General features: G+C 38.6%; 1 protein-coding gene across 2 annotated transcripts in view; it reads right to left on the bottom strand.

Moving 5' to 3' along the window:
- LOC122813471 (serine/threonine-protein kinase TNNI3K) overlaps positions 1-20,735 on the bottom strand; it is a 2,121,983-nt gene that overhangs the window by 612,494 nt on the left and 1,488,754 nt on the right. For both annotated transcript variants that reach the window (XM_044085806.1, XM_044085805.1), the window contains exon 21: positions 9,078-9,187. In XM_044085806.1, coding sequence (XP_043941741.1) covers positions 9,078-9,187 — 110 coding nt within the window. The remainder of the gene's footprint in view (positions 1-9,077; positions 9,188-20,735) is intronic.

The following is a 20,735-nucleotide window of genomic DNA, read 5'->3' on the forward strand; positions in this document are numbered from 1 at the left end:
AAAGTTCCAAGGTTAACGATTTAAAGCAATCATTTTTTATAATAACAAATGTTATAATGCAGTTTCAGTACATAGTAGTCACAGCAATCATTTTTTATAATAACAAATGTTATAATGCAGTTTCAGTACATAGTAGTCACTATAATAAAATTTGCATTGATGTTCATAAAATTTAATATACAAGCACTGTACTTAGAATTTACAGGTAGACGAGTCTTGTATAAGATAGGAAGGAGTAATTTACAAAATACATTGAAGTGAGATATTAGAGGGTTAAGCACATTTAAGTATTATTAGGAAAGTAGTGATGGAACTGTAATTTGGCTGTGTTAATTAGAAGAAGGCATAGTAGTTTATGCACTACAATAGAATGAAGTGTTAGATGGGGATTAGCAGGTTAAGTGATTTAATGCTTTAAAGGGAGGTATAAAAAGGAACAACAAAATTGTCACATCTCTATAAGCAGAATGTACTATCTTTATTTCAGGTTAGGAAGGGTTTAGTTTCAAACAATTCCATATAACCAACTTGTGATGTCAATGTCACATCAAATACAGCTGGGTGTTACTGCATTACATTTCAAACCAGAATATCATTGTTTACTTTTTATTGCTTTCTGTCCTTTGTCCTTAAGCGTTAATACGTTGCTAGTGCCCTTCCACAGTTAGTTGTACAGTTTTCACACAACAATAACTAACAGCCTTTATTGCCTAAAAAAATGGGACTATTTGTAAAGTTATTCACAGATATATTTTACAGTATTTTTCAGATTTGTAGATTTGTATTCAGATTAATATCTCTAAATGAACAGGCAGTAAGCCGAAGATTAAGGCCTTAATCTATTAACAAACTACTGCCTATAATCCCAGGTTTGATTCCCTTCAACTACATTTGCTTATTGTGTGATTCTGAGCAAGCGAATTAACTATATAGTGCTTAGGGGAACTTGGATAGGCTTCTCGGTCATATCCTGGACTGCATGTTAGTAACTACCTATGAGCCTAAGTTAATATATGCATATAGCAAAGTAGTTATATTGATAAATGTATTAAGTATCTATCTATATCCATATATAAATATATATATATATATATATATATATATATATATATATATATATATACAGAGAGAGAGAGAGTGAGAGAGATGCTATATATATCTATATCTATACATATATCCAATATATATATATATATATATATATATATATATATATATATATATAGGATCCCTTCATTTGTTCGAACTTTCAAATGTACAAAACTCATAGGCCGACATCATATGAGCAAACATTTCAAAGGCCAACAAATGATAGCGGAGTGCAGGACTGGGAGATTCCTCTTTCCTGCACTGTAATGCGATCTCAGAGTGAGAATATTTAAGTAGCAGGGGGTGTGGGGGTTGCAGGGGGGGCTTGCCCCTCTGCATAACACACTTTTACTGTGTTTACTGGTAGGTAAATGGTGCTATTTCAGGATGTCATTCTTTCGGAATGTCGATTATATTGTGTCCGCCATGTGACAGTCGGCATTCTGAACAGTCGACATTCTGAGGTAGACCCATATATATATATATATATATATATATATATATATATATATATATATATATATATATTTTTTTTTTTTTTTAACACATTTTCTTTTCTGTGGTTTGTTCAGAGCATAGTAAAGCCTTAATGCCACCTACCAGTACCAGCATGGTTTATACTTCCCTTATGAAAAATGTTACCATTTTGTACCTTCACAAAGCAATTTAAAACATGATTTCTTCTCATACCAGTGGGTAATATACAAAAGACGTAGACATTACATACTGGAAAACATGAAAATAGAATCATAATACCCTTTATAAATACTTTACCATAGGCCTGCAATTATTTCTTGTAATGAGAAAATGTGGTATAGTAACATGAAAATTAGATGTGTTTTATAAAGCAGAGTAATTTAAAGCCCTTGTAGAATGCATTAAATTTTTTAAAATTTAAAGGCAGTGAATGCTATGCTTTACAGAGATAACCCACAACAGGCAAAGGATGTATAGCACATTATGGTTCAAGCATTTGCTCGTAATATTAATAAAAGATATCTTTGTTTAATACTTAAATGCCTAAAAATAGGGACTGGTTAGAATTGCAAGTTGATTATACTACATAATATTTAAATGATGGTAGTGTTCTCTTTATTGATTGCTTTACATTTTATAACAGCTTTTTAATGAAATTATATTCAAGCTTTAATAGGTCTGACCTTTATCGTCAGAAGTGATGTACTCCAGCAGACTGCATTTACATCAAACTACATGAGTTTAAAACATATGAAATGTGTCTAAAGAGCAATGGAATACTTCTACCTAATTAATTGTATTTACATTCTTTAATTTTAATGACTATAAGGCATTATTGCTAATGTTTCCATTTATTTATTACTGCTTTCTATGCACTAAAGGGAGTAGATTGTTGCTCATGGACTACTAGCTACGAAACAGAGTTTGAAAATTCTCCTATGTTTTGCTGGAAAGATTAATGATCTCCCAGTATTTTGCACACATGAGTTAACAAACAACTTTCTGACAGCTTAAGACTCGGCTAAAAAACTGTAATGGTAGGTAAGACACATTCATGGATGACTAGGAATAGCTTATAGATACTTTCCTACTGCCAGACTACCATCAAACAAAGAGATGTTATCAATTTACAAATGCTCTTTAATTATTCTGTGTCTGAGTTTATGCGGTGTATGCCTATCAGGGAAACAATACATATTTATTTTCAATTATTTTTTCACTATAGTTGCCATTTTATGGCCCAGCTCAACTTTTTTGCACTCAAATAAAAGCAGATACCTTCTTTGTAACTGACTGTGCTTCTGGAACACTGACACAATATAGTTCTGCTAAAAGATTTTTTTTTGTGATATGGTTTAGAACCATGATGACTATGTATATATTTAAGTGATAATGTGATACAAGGTGGCATTATTGAAAATAATGGACTACCTAGAGGAGCTATGAGATCCAGTGCTACAGGCAGACAGCTTCCCCACATCCTGTATTTCATTAAGATGGCTTTAGCAACTGCTTGGTCCAATTCAGGATATATTTGAGAGGCCTCAAATCAAAATCCTCTTTCTTCACCCAGCTTCACTTCCTCCATCCTTAATGATCTGCCAGAAGGCCATAAATTTTATGAGGCAAAAATCTGGACATTCTGCAGTTGTGAGGTATGGTACCAGCATTCTTTTATCAATGACGATACTGCATTTGCAGCATTCTGCTCAGCTTCTTTGCTCAGAAATTCTATACAAAGGCAAAAATAATGGGGGCACAAATGTTCATACTCAGGGACATTTTTAAATATTACTCGAATTCACTAGAATAACAGGTTTTCCTTCAACACGCATTTTCTGAACAATAGCTATTCTGAAACTGCAATCTGTCATTATTGGCTGAACCTAATCCATAGTAATTGGTATTGACAAGGATGACGTATACAGACTCCATCATTCAATGTGCAGAAAGCATTAAATAAAAAGGAAAACAAGTTGGAACATTAATTTAAATGCATTGTATGGTTTTGGTTTAAATTAAAGTATTAACAAGATTACTTTTTAATTATCTTGAATATATTGAGTGCTGTTTTTATTTTGACCACTGGAGGCCATCATGTACATATGAGTTGGCTTGCATCTGTTCATTTATGTGTGTGTGTGTGTGTGTGTGTGTGTGTGTGTGTGTGTGTGTGTGTGTGTGTGTGTGTGTGTGTGTGTGTGTGTGTGTGTGTGTGTGTGTGTGTGTGTGTGTGTGTGCGCCTATATGTGGATGTAAACATACATATATCTATATCTATATATCTATATCTATATATATCTATTATAGATATGTGTGTGTGTGTGTGTGTGTGTGTGTGTGTGTGTGTGTGTGTGTGTGTGTGCATATATGTATATGGATTCCATTCACATGACCGAAAACTCATTTCACCGAAAATCATTTCACTGAGACCAAATGACCGAAAAATCATTTGACCGAAAATTTATTTGACTGAAAACTCATTTGGCTGAAAATATTAGTGGCAGTGTATATGCCCTTTTCCCCACTGTAGTGCGACCCTGGAGTTTGTACATTTAGTTAGGGGGGGGTGTGGGGGCACAGCACCCCATGTAAGTTGGTTAAACAGTACTTACTGACCCTCTTAACAGGCATTGGATAATATAAAACCAAGCTATATATGTATGTATGTATATATATAATATATATATATATATATATATATATATATGTGTGTGTGTGTGTGTGTGTGTGTATACACACACACACACACACACACACACACACACACACACACACACACATATATATATATATATATATATATATATATATATATATATATATATCGTGTTAGTGATTGTTTAAACAGAGCAAAAGCACCAGTTACTTTCATCTACAGGCAGCCCCCACCACCGTCCACCATTTTAACTAATTCTGTGTTCACTTCAAATGTCTTATTATGATAAAATGATAGCCATGATGTATTGCAGCATTGTTTGACACAAGTAGCCACACATTAAAGTATTCTAAGTTGCTTCAAATAAACCACAATAGTCCTACAAAGCCAGAACAGTATGGAACAGCAATTAGTTATTTTCCTTATAACTACATTATGTCCATCTCATTCATCTGTCATAAAAAGAATGAATGAATGAATGAATAAATGATTAAATGGCTAAATTAATAAAATAAAATAAAATGAAGGGGCACACAGTAATGTGTTCAAGTAGCAGTCAACCTCTTAGCCAAAGGACCAAAACCAGGGACAACCTTTAACTATTACTCTACTTTATTTAGAAAGTTAGTAGAATAATAAAGTTTTTGTAGCAACACATTTTCTGAAGAATAAGAAATATGAAGGACTGATGTGTGACATTACTAACTGGCTATAATCCTGAGTGATTTACCTGAGAAGAAAGCATTTATTTTCTGGATTAACCCAGCTAGTAACATGCCATCAAGAAATCCTTTATACTTGCAATAGCCAGGAGAGAGTAATGGAGGAGCTGTATATTCCTTTAACATATTTTAATTCTCAGCTCCAACTATCAAATAATATATTTAATCTATGACTCCCTATTGAAATGTTGGCACTTGAAATGCCCAATGCTGGAAAAAAACAGAGAAGGGCAAATCTCAAAAATCACTCTTCTCCTTAAACCTTCTCTTTGCAGGGGGGCAAGTCTCCCCCATGGACAGCCCCATGTGGGGGCCAGCCCCTTCATTCCCTGAAATTACATATAACAACTCCAGGATTCCCATGACTCAGAGAAAAGGGAAAATTCTTAGAAATGACATCCTGGACTTAATACATGCAAGTCCAGTCTTTTGGTCTTTCACTCTCCACATTTCAGGAGTCACTCTAGCAGGTCCTTACATTTCAAATGGTTACCCCAAGGTACTACTTTTTGCCACTGAATATACTATATCACCACATGGCTCACAAAGTGAAAACAATTATCAAACTTTCTTTCACATTAAACGCTCAGAAACATGTAGCTTGGTCTCTTCACTTTACATGAGCATCTGTGCCCTTCATATGTTGCTGAATAACTGCCCTTCATTTCAAACCTGCTGTTAATGACTCTACTCATGTCCTCCCCCTTATGAAGAAGTAGGAAGCAGTATACCATGATGGCATGACCTTGCACAGAAACACTAGAGACTGCAACTTATACCTTCTCACATACAGTCAGTCACTGCGGTGGCTTTAGTAATATGATCATCTCAGAGATGCTACAGACCAGTGACAATATGGCTGCATGGAGTGAACTGAACTTCAGATTTCTGTGGTGCATTATTATTTTAAGTTAAACTTCAGTATTTTCAGACAATACTGAGCAAATTTGAGGTATGCTGAGAAGTGCCCTGGGACAAATGGCACCCTAGCTGGCAACTAAGTTCATCTACATATAAAGCCAGCCATGAATATAAATAAAACGGTACAAGTAAAAGGACAATTGCAAATACAGTAATATAGCCCATGTCTCATATTCTTTAAGTGAGTTGGAAACCCATCCTGTTCCCAGTGTCACAGCTATGAAACTTCTTCAGCTGATAAAGTTTAGTGATCTGTATCTATAGTGATGTTTAGTTAAACTAGTCAGCCTCTGTGTTAAGATAAGTCCATCTACCCCCATCTTTTCATAACTGAATGCTCAGCCAGGCAGTCACTTGCAGCCACTTCTTTCTCAGCAGCAACCATCACTTGCATCTGACTCTCTGGTGCCCTTTCCCTTAGAAAGGTCAAAGCCCCTAGGAATCCAAGAAAATCTTCATCCCTGTAGGCAGAAACATCTTCAACTTTGCCAGATGGATGATTTTGCAGTGCATTCTGCTTATGTGAAATCCTTTTACCTCTGCTTTAAATGTAACCTGGTGATCACAGAATAGTCATTATAAACTGGTCCCTACTTTACAGAGTTTTACAGACTTCCTCAGTCTGTCTGTAATCTGATCCTTCATAGAAAACCTGTCTAGCCATAGCAAAGTGTGCTACAGCTGTTTCTGTACTGTGATTCACCCTGGGTAAAACTCAAGTATGCACTTTCATTTCTGATCATTTGTGAAACATGTCCATCTGGATAAATGCTGTGCAAAAAGCTATCACAATCCTGAACATCCATCTGTTCCAGGGCATTTGTATTATGGAGATTCTTCCTTCTAGACTGATCCTACATACTAACTTTCTGCCCTTAACCAAGACCTGAAATCTTGCTTCTTGTCTCTTTGGGAGTGATTCTCTTGCCGTGATACTGTTATGAATGGTCATACAGCACTGTAACTATAGCAGCATTTCTGCTGAGAATCCTTTCTATGAAATCAATCATCCAACTTAGAGTTGACCTTTTGCACAACAGTCAGGATTGGTTTTAAGGCAGCTTTTTATGATAAGTTTGAGACTTTTTATTATAAACTGACATATGTCTGCCCATCTGAAAAAGGGCACATAAAAAACTATTGTTTTCAGATTTGAATATAACACTCACTTACTTAATTAACTTTTTCCAAGCATACAATACAGACCAGTAAAGAAATATTGACAAAACCTGCAAGTATAACATGCTAAGGCAGACAGCAAATCAGAAAAAGCTCATTTTGCCTACAGTACCATACCAGAAATCAGTCTTTGTTTCATTTTCTTTTGGCTTTTTTTAACTTTTTCCTCTGTATTTCTGAGAAAAAGCAGTCCCTTTCCTTAATTTGTGGGTTATATGTGGTGTAACCCCTGTGGGGGCTTATTGGTTGGTTTTGCTAATAATGACTATAAAAAAAATAACTGAATTTAATAACATATCTGAAAACAGCTTTAGAATGCATCTATCTATGTATATATATATATATATATATATATATATATATATATATATATAGATAGATATACACACACACACACACACACACACACACACACACACACACACACTCTAGCTCTGATAGTCTATTTTACAATTTTATACTGACCAATTAAACAAAGCAGGTAGTACATACACTAGCAATACAGTGCCACAGTGCGATAATACACACTTATTTCAGATACATACTCTGACATTTTGATTTGTTTGCTACCACAATGGGAAGACTGGAATTATGACATTCTACTTTGCATATTAATAAACATAACACTACATAACACTACATGCTAACAACACAGTGCTACTCTGTGATAAGAAGCTCTGTACTGAACTATTCAAACTGCATTTCTCTGACAGGAGCAGATTAATAACACATGCTATTTAAAATAAAAGGGCACACATTGTAGGCAGCATAGTATGAATGGAGAGAAATGTGAGGTGAAATAAACAAGATACGACATTACATTAGGATACTAACATTTAACAATGGACTTTTGAATTAAAACATGCAAGTTACATGTTATTAGAAACAGAATACTATTTTGCAGGGATAAGCTCTTTTCTGTGATCCCTGATGGAGGTGATGGCAGCACATGGAGTTGCAACATTTGCAGTGTACTTTCATAGAATTGTGACAATGTTTTCCATGGGTGACAAAGGCATCTAGATGAAGAATCCATGATGAAATAACTGCACTGATTTTCAACTGCAGCTTTAACATTCTTGCAATCAGACCTGTTTGCACATTGCTTAATCATGTTCACACTGCTTGCTAATTCCACAGCTTATGTTACAACAGTAAAAAATACAGGTTTGTACATTATATTACATTTACATGTATTTAAATATGACATTTATAAATTAGGACAGCATGCTTCTGACTGAAAAATAGTCTCTTTCATTGCACTTTTAATTAATTGGGTTCATGTACTATTACAGGCCCAATGTTTTTATACTTTTAACCATCTAAATGCTCTTGCTAATTTGGATTTATGCATATTGTTATGATCTGCTTTGTACAAAGAGAATGTTGGTGTCACTTTTATAAATAATATTAGCTGTTGTATTAATAAATTAAATTGTATTTTCATTAATGAAGTGTGCATTAAAGACATTAATGTATGAGATTAAACAAAGGTAATATTTTATAATAATGTTTTATTTTTATATAAAGTATGAGGGATGATATTAGAGAACTTAAGATACTAATATTGTATGTTGTCTTATTTTCCATTTCTGAAGCAGGAAATAAAATCATTTCAAGCAGGCAACAATGAAAACGCCAATAAACTTCAATATTGGTCAGTCTAACTGGGTAACTTTTGAATGTATGTATATAACATTAACATTAATTCATTATTTCATTAGCGTACATGGCAGAGAATAAAGGATACTGAGGCTAACAGGCTGTACTGTTTAGTTCTAGCTATAACATTTCACTCATTACATGAATACTGTGTGATTTGAGGAAATCTGCTGTTAAGTCTAATGTGCCCTGGTTGACCATAAATAAAGATATGTGTGCCTAGAGGTCTTAACTGGTTAACAAATGAGTAAGAAAAACAGTGCTAGGCCAAGATTTGTGTCACTTTAAATCAGGCATCATGCTGACGTCTACCCAAAATAGCAGGTATTTGATTGCAATAAACATACTTTTTTCAGAAGATCACTTACTTCAGGGCATACATTCCATCCTCTCATTAACAGTGATGATATGGGCTTTGGTATGGAATACCCAATTGGAGGTCGAATATGATGATAAGCCATGTCGGCTGCTGCAGCAGCTAGAGAAATAGAATGGTAGTTACATTAACAGCTTTTCCAAATTTAGATAATAGTTTGCCTTTGCTTAATGTTTTCTTTTTATGAAGACTGTAAAAAAATGTTTCACAAATGATTGCTACCCAGTTTATAAAAGTATTTCAAGTTATAAAAGATACTAATCGCATAACCTGAAATACGTCAAGCAAAAATAACAGTAACCACAGAAATTGTTTTCCATGATATGTTGTGTATGCTACTGTCGGAGCATGACTATGTCATCCTCCAACAGTAGCATACACAAGTATACAGTAGCAAGTAAGCATACTTTTCTCTGCACTTTGCTTATTTAAGATTAGTTATTTATTTCACTGAATATTGTGGCCTCTGTCTTTCTAAAGTTAGCTGCCAGAAGTGTCAAAAAGTGTAGCCATCTGGGTTCATTGGAGGTTGTTACTCTGCTTTTGAAATTCTGTGTTAACTCTTAGCCTGGGGGTTTCTGTTTGCATTATAATCAGTGTTGGTCACATTTCTGTGAATCATTTCTGCTCATCATCTGAGCTGTTGGCTGCTGTGATTTACCTGTGAAAATCAACTGGGCACACAAGCTGATTTAAGTATACTTTTCTCTGCACTTTACTTATTTAAAATTAGTTATTTATTTTATTGAATATTGTGGTCTCTCTCTTTCTAAAGTTAATTTCCCAGCCTTCCTCCCTGTTCTTGTTGTGGTGTTAATCTTGGTGGCTTTGGAATTGCCTGCCCCTGCTGTAAATTTGTTTTTGGACACTCCTCCCGGGCCTATCTCATTTGCTCACTCAGCTGAGTACAGTGAGATCATATTTTGATTTCACATACTCCTACCAGTCCCATCTCTTCTGCTGTGTAAAGAGAGACAGCACTTGGGAAGGACATCCCCTATAGTATCTTAATTCACTCTCTTCTCTCCCTCTCCATTAAAAAAAAATTATACTTTCTTCAGCTGCTCTTACTTAACTGTCTTCTACCTTATCACCTTAGTTTGCTGTTCTGTGTGCTCTTAAATGTTCAAGTGCACTTGTTCTGCACTTAGTGCCTCCATTTTGACTTTTTTATAACTTACTGCTTTCTGCGCTTGTTTTTTGTCATTTTTAATTTATCTGCATTTATTTAAACTGCATTTGTCTTAATATTGCTGCACACTCAAGTGAACTAGCTTGTACTGCATTTAAAGTGTTTTTGCTAATGTTTTAACTGCTTTTCTGCAAAAAAAAAAAAAAAAAAAAAAATTCTTAGCTTGTTTCCCACCTTTCCTGTAACTAGTCTAGTCCAGATACAGATTTGTTGTATCCAAGACTGTTTTGTAATTTTCTGAGCTCCCAGGTCCCTTCTGTGTTGGACACAAGCCTTCTAACTTATCAGTGCGAGTGGTAAGCACTAGGTAGTCTATCTACCACAAGATAAGTGGTTTCTGGCCCAGAAATTGTAGTTTATTAACCATTTGGGCAGTTTTTCCATCCCTTTCAACTTTCTGATTTAAAAGCCTGTGTTTGCATGGGTTTGCACTTGTTTAAGCTCTGCAGATTCAGTTTTGGCATCCTGCAGACTACAAGAGCAACAGGAAGGAGAAAGAGATAGTCTAAGTGCCTCCATTTTCATTTTTTTAAATAATTTACTGCTCTTATCACTTGTGTTTTTGTCATTTTTAATTTATCTGCATTTATTTAAACTGTATGTGCCTTAATATTGCTACACACTCAAGTGTGCTAGCTTGTACTGCATTTAAAGTGCTTTTGCTGCTGTTTTAGCTGCTTTCTGAAAAAAAAAACACAAAAAAGTTCTAAGCTTGTTTCCCAATTTTCCTGTAACTAGTCTAGTCCAGATTCAGATCTGCTGTATCCAGGAATGTTTTGTAAGTTTCTAAGCCTCTCAGATCTTTCTGTGTTCGAGGGAAGCCTTCTAGCTTATCAGTGGGAGTGGTAAGCACTAGGTAGCCTATCAAACACAAGAGGAGTGGTTTTTGGCCCAGAAATTGTAGTTTATTGGCCATTTGGGCAGTTTTTCCATCTCTTTCAACTTTCTGGTTTAAAAGTCCATGTTTGTGCACCGTCCAGCGGTGCTCAGCTGAGGTAAACTATTACTGGTACCAGAAAGTCTGCTCTTCAATTTTCCCCTTAGAATGTGCTTCTTCTTTTACTTCTTGGGCTTCAATTAGCATAATCGGCTAGCACTTGAATAGGCTTTTGTAGCATTTATTGTAGCAAACTTAGGTGCTATTAGCACTAACTGTTCCTACGCAGTAACAGCACCAGTACATATTAGTTATGATCACCCCCTCCTGGTAAGATTGTAGAGCAATTTCCTGTGCTTTCTCCTGCTAACCTGGTGCACTTGAGCATTCTGGTGCACTCCTCTTACTTCCCAACACTCATACCTGTGAGAGATGCACTTATATCACCAAACTGGAAGCAGTGCATGCTCCAACCAAGACCGGACTAGCTGGTCAAGAGGAGAAGGTCAACACCTGCAACTCACTACATAGAACACACAGCCCTCCAAAACACCAACCATCACAACCCACACATAGAAACACAAACCATACACCCACCTTCACGGAGGCTCTCAAGAAAATTTTACCCAAACAACAGAAACCCCCAAGACAGAAATGCACTCGGCCACCACAACACAACACCAACTCCAGAACACATAGCTCACCACTGTAGTGTGCCCCTCAACCCAAACCCTTAAGGTAAAACACTTTGCTCAATGTATTAATCATAGGAGACTCAATTGTGAGGCACACTAATGTCCGTCTCACTAGATTGAACAAGGAAAAGGTGGCAGTCAGCTGTCTATCATGTACCAGGATCCGCCACATAACACATGCACTCAGGTCACTCCACAACAAGTACAAATATGACTCATGTGGGCGTGAATGACCTGAGATGTACCTTCCTGGACTACATGAAAAGAGATGTGATGGAACTCTCGAATTATGTGGTCCAGGCAGGTATGACGCTAGCCCTGAGCAGTATTCTACCATCACCCAAAGTATGAGCAGAAAATGACTGACTTCAACAACTGGCTAAGTTTCTGGTGTCATTTTAAGAGGATCCAGCATCTGTCTGCCTGGGATGACATGATCGGCAGACCTCCATGCTTTGTCAGAGATGGCTTGCATCTGTCATCCATGGGATTCTGGGTACTGGCTAAGGCTCTTGCCACCCCTGTAGTGCCTTTTTTAGGCAGTGTTCCAAAGACCAAAATTGCACCATAACAGCTACAAACAAATGCAATCTGAGGGTCATGCTGCTCAATGCTAGAAGTCTAAATTTCAAGATGCAGTTGCTTGAAGCTATCCTCAAAATGGAGAATGTTAACATCTGTGCTGTAACAGAGACCTGGTTTAAAGAGGCAGAAAGCACCTCTATGCTCCCAGGCTACAACTCATTCCATACCTTTCAGCCCCAGAATATGTCCGGAAGCTCCAAAGGCGGTGGTGTCTCCATATTCTCAAAGGATACGCACACCTCTAGACTGGTAGCCCAGCATAATGGATCTGAGATACTTCAGGTACAACTAACACTGGGTAAGATGGCAATACAAGTCATAGCCTGCTACAGATCCCTAAACATGTCCCTAGACTCTCACTCCAACTTTCTAAGCACCCTGGAATCTATCAAGGTTCAACCCAATACTGTCATACTGGGTGACTTCAACTACCCTTCCATCACCCGAGAAATGTATTCAAGTACCAATGTACAGGCCCAACGCTTTGTGGAATTTATCAATTTCAATGCTATGGACCAGCTCATTCTGACCTCCACTAGAGGAAGCATCATCCTCAACCTGGTTATCACCAACATGGGACACTGTTGCTCCACACCTATAGTCAAGTCCTCTCTGGTGAAATCTGACCACAAACTGATCACCATGGAAATCTCTATCTCACCAACATCCCCTGCTAAGGTGACCACCCTGAAAAACTTCTCTAAACCTGACTTTGGGCTCCTAAAAACAGAGGTAGCTAACTTCTCGGCACCCATGCCAATGGAAAATAGCTGCATGACTACCGAATAATACACCAATGCAGTGTACTAGCACATACTCAAATGCATGGACCTTGCCATACCAAACAGAACTAAGACACTCTCCTCCAAAAAAAAGAAGCCAATTTGGTGGTCCCAGACATCAGTAAACTCTACAACAGAAGGAAGAAACTGTTGCAGAAAAAAATGAAGTCACAAGACTGCAAAACCTCCCTTATCAGTCTCAACAAAAAGCTGAGATCCCTTATCAAATCCTCTAAAACCAGCTACGGAGGCAGAATTGTGGCTGACACCAAAAACAACCACAAAGTCTTCTATAGCTATATCAAAAACCTCAAAGGCAATACACAAATTTGCTCTAAGTTATTGCAGAATGGCACCTCCTATACTGAGCCAACCGATATAGCCAACATACGGACCGACAGAATCAGTGCCAACTTTACCCCCCCAAGGGCCCTATCACAATACCAGAAGAAAGCCTGGTACCCACCATTTATGTGGCACAGCTAAAAGCTGCATTGTCCAAAGTCAAGAATACAATGTCCATGGGACCTGACAATATCCCTGGCTGTGTCCTACATGAGCTACAAAACAAACTGACACCACATCTGTGTCCCCTGTTCAATCACAGCTTTACCTCAGGCTATGTCCCTAATGAATGGCTCACTGCTACAATCATCCCACTCCATAAAGAGTGAGCAACTACAGACACTGGGAACTATCACCCCATTAACCTGATGAGTCTGGTATGCAAAGCTATGGAGCACATCATCATGGACCTGCTTAACAAAGATATAGGCAATCCCCAAACTCTTGACCACACACAGTTTGGCTTTGTCAAGGAGAGATCCTGCCTGTTGAACCTGGTTGACTTCTTTGAGGCAGTCACCAAGGCTGGGATGAGGATAAGGCAGTGCATACAGCCTACCTCGACCTGGTCAAGGCGTTTGATACCATTCCACACTCAGGTATCACTGATAAATTCACCAACTAGGCATCAAGCCTTACATCACTAGGTGGGGTGCAAATTGGCTCACAGACAGGACCCACAGAGTGAAAATTGCAGATTCCAAGTCAGACTGTTCAACAGTCATGAGTGGAGTCCCACAGGGCTCAGTCCTGGGCCCTCTCCTGTTTGGCATCTACTTCTTAGAAGTCCATTCCAACAAAGAAGGACTCTGGCTGACCACATACACTGATGACTGCAAGCTAGGAGTCATTATCAACTTCCCAAGGGATGCAGACATCCTACAAAAGGGCCTCTCTGAGACCAGTGACTGGTGTCAGAACCATGGCCTGAAGCTTAACGCCAATAAATGCGTTATCATCCCCTTTGGAAAAACTCAGTTCCCATGAATTACCACGTTGATGGAAGCCCACTGAACACTGAAGAGGCCATAAGAGATCTGGCACCCAGGTCGATAGCCACCTCACCTTCGACCACCACATTGCCACTGTGGTCAGAAAGTCCTTCTACATGGCACATCTTATAATCAAAGGTTTTGAATTCAGAAAGAAAGAGGTCATATTCCTCTCTACTCATCCCTCATTAAACCAGTCATCGAATATAATGCCCCATTTGGCATGTACCTGACCAGATACTTACAACAGTTGGAGAGGCCACAAAACTACCTCACAAAAGGGATCCTAGGCCATAAACACATGTCCTATATGGACAGACTCAAGAAACGTCAGCTGTTCTCAGTCTCTTATCGTCTACTTAGAGGTTATCTCTGCTTGACTTACTAAGCCATGTCCAACCCACCCCTACTTGAAATGCTACACCGAAAGAAATCCCAATCCCCCCCAGTGCCACACACTCCAGAGATCACAACCTCATTACCATAATTAACAGAACATGCTGGAGGGACAGGTTCATCTCCCAAAGACTGCCCATACTCTGGAATAAGCTTCCCATTCATGTCAAGCAGAGCACCTAGCTGGCCCTCTTTAAGAGAAATCTTGACAAGTGGATGGATAACAGATAGTTCACTCCAGGGATCATTCCAGTTGCCCTACTGGATAGGGGCATTGTGAACTAACAGCGGGTGGCAAGGTACCTGGGCAATTTATTTGGGGTAGGCTTGTAAAGGCTCCAGGGCCATTAGCCTAGTACACACCTATGAATCTATGAGTCATAGAGATGAAGTATTCTAATTTGATGCACATAATTCTGCATTCTCCCAGCACTGAGTTTTAAACATGAGACTTTAGGAACAGTATGTTCCTTATACTTGCTTCTGGCATCTCAAGCTGAGCAGTTATTTCATAGCTAGTATGTCAACCAATGATGAAACAGCAAATATATTGCTTTACTGGAACATTTTAACAGGGATCTGTCAGTGTCAGATGTTGGCTTGCACTAAATAAGAACTGCAACAATAATGGTGAATGTTGCATGGTCAGCAAAATGGGAAAGTATGAGACAGGGAAGAAGCAAAACAAAAAAACACTTCGACTACATTATTATACTGCAATGTAAAATATTTATATTAGACATAAATGAGATGTGTGTGATAATCACTTATCAAAGCTAAATAAAGATGCAGGTCAATGTCTTATATTAAAACAAGTTTTAGATCCATGAGGTGCTGTGATCGATTAGTTAAATGAATATACTAATTTTATCCTGTAAATAGCAGTGAATTTTGAGTTTACTTTGCAAAATATAATTGCAAATCCTTAATAGCTCAATAGTTATTATTCATATAATCCATGTTTTAACTTTATGATACACCTTTGTGAAATGACAGTAATAATGCTATTTAAATGTACTTGAAAAGTGATTTTGTAGAGAGGTAGGCTGCCCAAGTAAAACTGATAAAATATGTTTACTCCCAGGGCCAAAGACTCACATGACACATTCACCTAAATGATGCTTATTCTTCTTGTTTCAGCTTTTCCCGGTTAGGGGTCACCACAGCGGATCACTTGTCCGCTCATGATTGGCAGTAGAGTTTTTACAGTGTCGAGTTGCCAGCCCAGCACCCAACCTTCCACGGAAGGCACACACACACACTCATGTCTAGGGCCAATTTAGAGTGTCCAATCCACCTACAGCATTGTCTTTGGGATGTGGGAGGAAACCGGAACACCCGGAGAAAACCCACGTGACCACAGGGAGGACATGCAGACTCCGCACAGAAGGCACCCCAGCCAAGGATCAGACTGGAGAACCTCTTGCTGTGAGGCAACAACGCTAACCGCTGCATCACCGTGGCTGCCCTTACCTAAATGATGCTTATACTTAGTTAAAACCAAAGACAAAATCCATGATGCCTGTATCTAGCCATTAGATTTTACTGATTCATTTCTTCCCAGATGATTTCTTGGCCATAGGGCTTCAACATTAGTACATTGCTCATGATGCCAGTTTTTCAAACTATGCAACAATTTATAGTCTCCACTCACAGAAACTATGCATTACTCAGGACATACGGCTGGTCTGAAACACATTCAAGAAAAACTAACTCTAAAATTCAAGCATTTTGGTGCTATTTATTTTAGATTAAATAGTTTCAGCACAGTACACATCTTGTCAACCTTTGAATAAGTGAAGTGGTGAGATCAAGTTTTTCAGCAATTTTTGATATAATTTATAGTTCAATTTCTGGACAACTTGCAAATTTCAAGCTGTATAAATTACATACACTCTAACTTAGCCATTGTATACTGTACGCTCATCGTTGAAACGTATATAGGACCATAGTCTGCATATTTCTTTGTAGTACTGATGGGTCCTCAGTGTGTTTGTCAACTGAGTAAGTAAGCTCTAAAAAGTTGATTGATGACCTGTACTTAATATAGTGTGGAACAAATGTAGCAGAAAAATAGGACACTTGATCTTGACTCAGTGGATTAGTTTTATTTTCTGTTTTATATTATTGACTTATAAGACATTCCCCGGGATTCATGAAGCAAGGACGGTGTTAGACTTGCGCCGAGTGTGCGGCATAGAGATGGTGCAGCAGCACCATATGCATATTAATGAAGATGCGCTGCCGCACCGTCCACGTGCACAGGAAATGTGCATGAGTGCAGGGGGCATGTTTAAGCGCTGCACGAAGGCGGGAACATGTCTGCTACAGTCGCGCAACCTAAAATGCTGACTAGTATAGCCTGCCTCTAATAGTAATCAATCCTGTCAGTGTCCGTGGATACTGAAATGTATGCAAAGCATACAAGAGAGTTCTGTGAACACCAAAATAAAGTCACAGGAGTAAACCCACAAGCACATAGCTGAATGTTGTGCCCCTGTCCCTAGAACTATCACATTTAAAACCCCGTGACTGTATTTCATTGTTGTGTTGATTTTTATACCAAGTGGAAGCGAAACGCAGCGTGTTTGCATGCCGCTGCCCTTTGCTAAGCCTAGCCCAATGGTTAGAGCATTCGCTTAATATCTGCCCATCTGTGTTCAGAGTCGTCCTTGTCTGGATGGCCCAAAAATGAATGGGTATAACCTGGGTCACCCTACCATGTCATGAAAGATAAGTATTTGTGTGTACCTATGTGCGTGAAGTACAGCATGTGGAAGACCAAATATGCTAGGGTTGGCCTCACAACCATAATGGTATCAGAGATATGTAGAGTAGGCAATGTGTACTGCTGTCTGTGCCACGGGCCAACAACCAGAGAAGGGATGGATGGTGTGTATGTGGATTTTGGGGGGGTGATGGGTAATGTAATAATCCGCCAAGGGGAGACAGGGTCAAATGTACAATAGGTGAACAGGAGGTGTACGAGGGAGCAGTGGGAGAACCCAAAAGGAAACTAAAGAACATACATTCACATCCTCAATACACCCTGTCAGGTCATATTGCAGAACACAATCCCACAAACATATGAACATTAAAATGTACGCTACACATGTACAGAAACAGTACTGGCACACACTACATAATGGTTTGGCCTGAACTGAGCCATACAACCCCTACACAGTGGCAGCTTGTGGCATCGGACTGCAGCCCCCCCAGCTGTGCGAAGAAAAAAGAAAAGCACATCTTCTAAAATAAAATATTTTTTAAACTAAGAAACCTGGCTGGCTTTGTATAAAAATGAGTTTGACTAACTCGCAAAGTCCTGGAACTCAAACTGCGCATGCTCATTGCTCTGCGCGTTCTGGGGTTTTTTTTTTTCTTTGTTGCTGCCTGCTGGACTGTTTCTGACTGCTGTAAATGCAGTCTGGACTATGGGGAGTTTTGCATCAGTGTGTGATGCCCAGAACTCTGTGCAGTAACTGCACAGTAAAGTGGAAGGGGGGCGGACTGCCATGTCCGCAGGCACGTACCGTGATGTGAATGGCAGGGTGACTACTGATTGGTTCTCAATCTCTTTCTGAAAAAGAAAGTGAGAAACAATCAGTATTATCAGGCAGTGTGCAGAACAAGACAGGTACTTTTGCCTTTGGTTTTTGCTCTTGTTACCGTATGTATGCGCGGGTACACTAGTGCCACTGCTGCCTTAATTAAATCTAACCCGCTGATCAACACTGAGCTCAGCATTTTTAATGTATTGTCATAAATGACTACTGAATGGCATACTGAATGTTTAACTGTGCTGTCAGTTGCTCTTGTAAGTTTTTTTCTTTAGTTTGAGGGTGTGTTAAGTAGGATCATAGGAGGTTACTAGGCTAATGCCATGCCAAAAAGAAACCTCAGTCAGTACTTGTCGCAACTGTCAATGAGGGATACTGGTGGAAGTTGGAAAGCAATGTACATGACTGTTAAATGATATAAGAGAAATCATTAAAGACTTGAATAAGACATTGGAGTTTCAGACTTCATATACCCTTCAGAAAACTGATGCTAATGCAAAACCTGTTATTCTATCAACTTTCTAAGTTTGTAAGAAGAGAAATATTTAAAAATTGTCCCTATTTTTGGTCCTTTGTCCCACTTTTATACATAGTTTTGCCAAGATTTCTTGCTCTAAGAGGTTGAGAGGTATATTGTTGAATCTGACGTAGGCTAAAATCTGTTCATCGTAAGTAACCTTAAATAAATGCGCACAAGTCTGAGAGATGTTTTATGCTGGCTAATGCAGCTTGAAATACACAGAAGGTGTAATTGGGCTAAGTATACATACAAACATACAGAATGAAACTCTGTGTACTGTAGACTGCAGTGTGAAAGCATATGTGTGCATTGTAAGTAAATGTATGGCAATGTGGATTTTTTACTCCTTTTACCTTAGCAGAGATGTTTGTTATCTCAGTATACTGTTATGTATGTTATTGTTATGTAGCTATATCTTTGTTCGTTGGATCTTTTCTCCCCAGGCCTCATTGAAAAGGGGTTTTATTGCTCAGTCGGCTTTTCCCAGTAATCAAATGCAATAAATTAAATTTCCATATAGCAGCTACCTACACTATATGTTGTCGCAGCTTGCTCATGTCTTGGAGAGGAATAAAAATGCTAAATAGACATAGAGCTAGGATGGAATCTTAAAACTGTCCAATGGATAGGAAGGGCAAAGTACAATGTGTAGCTGACCATGCTATACTGTAAGTAGGCAATATTAGACAGAGAATAGTTGGATTTTTTTGAGTCTGTCCATATAGGACAAGTGTTTAAGGCCTAGGATCCTCTTTGTGAGGCTGTCTAGTCGTTTTATGTACCCTATCTTTTGCCTTCTCCTTTTGCACTGCCTTCTCGGTTCTGCAAGAAACAGCTTCTTCATCAAGGATAATTGTAAACAGTTTTATTGATGTTTAACCCCATCTGTACTGGTTATCAGTAGCAATGAATATTAAGCTAGTCCCAGTAATGCTGGCATAACAAGGAATGTGTCCATTTTAGATGATGTTGGGCCAGTTAAGTGATATCATCTTGAAAGTTAGTCATCCACAGTATTTGTATGCCGGTGAGGTGAGATTAGGTTGGTTTGGACATGTGCTGAGAAAGGGATACTGGGTATATTGGGAAAAGTATGATAAGGATGGAGCTTCCAGGTAAGAGAAAAAGAGGAAGGCCTAAGATAAGGTTTATGGATGTGGTGAGAGAGGACATGTAGGTGGCTGGTGTGACAGAGCAAGATGCAGAGGACAGAAAGAAATTGGAAACTTATCCGCTGTGGCACCCCCCTAACGGGAACAGCCAAAAGAGAAGACTACAAGCACTTATTTGGAACCAGGTGGGGTCACATGAATAGTATTTGCTTGGGAAACTTTAAAACTGTCCCTTTTCAGCCTCCATGAAAAAGTGGGGGAGAAATCCAGTATGACCCGATGTGTTCCAGACCAGACCACAGCTTCTCATCAGGTGCAGAAACCGAGTATGAAGTTCTGTTTGCAGCATACCGCAGAGGTAAGTCTTCAACCTGTATATACATGTAACAATGTGTGCCGTGTAGATTATTTAGCATGTGCCATAGTGACTTGAGCATTTATTTCATGTAAATTAGTAAGCATGTCCAGCATTGATCCCACTGCACCATAGCCACACCCCTTTTAGTTGGCCACACCCCGTCTCATTGGCCCCACCCATTCAGCTGTCTCCGGTAGCCCCCCTTTGATTTGAAGTCACCAGCCGCCACTGCCCTA

Source organism: Protopterus annectens, chromosome 10.part0, assembly GCF_019279795.1.
Source record: "Protopterus annectens isolate FY-2018-M chromosome 10.part0, PAN1.0, whole genome shotgun sequence".
Taxonomy (NCBI): Eukaryota; Metazoa; Chordata; order Ceratodontiformes; family Protopteridae; genus Protopterus; species Protopterus annectens.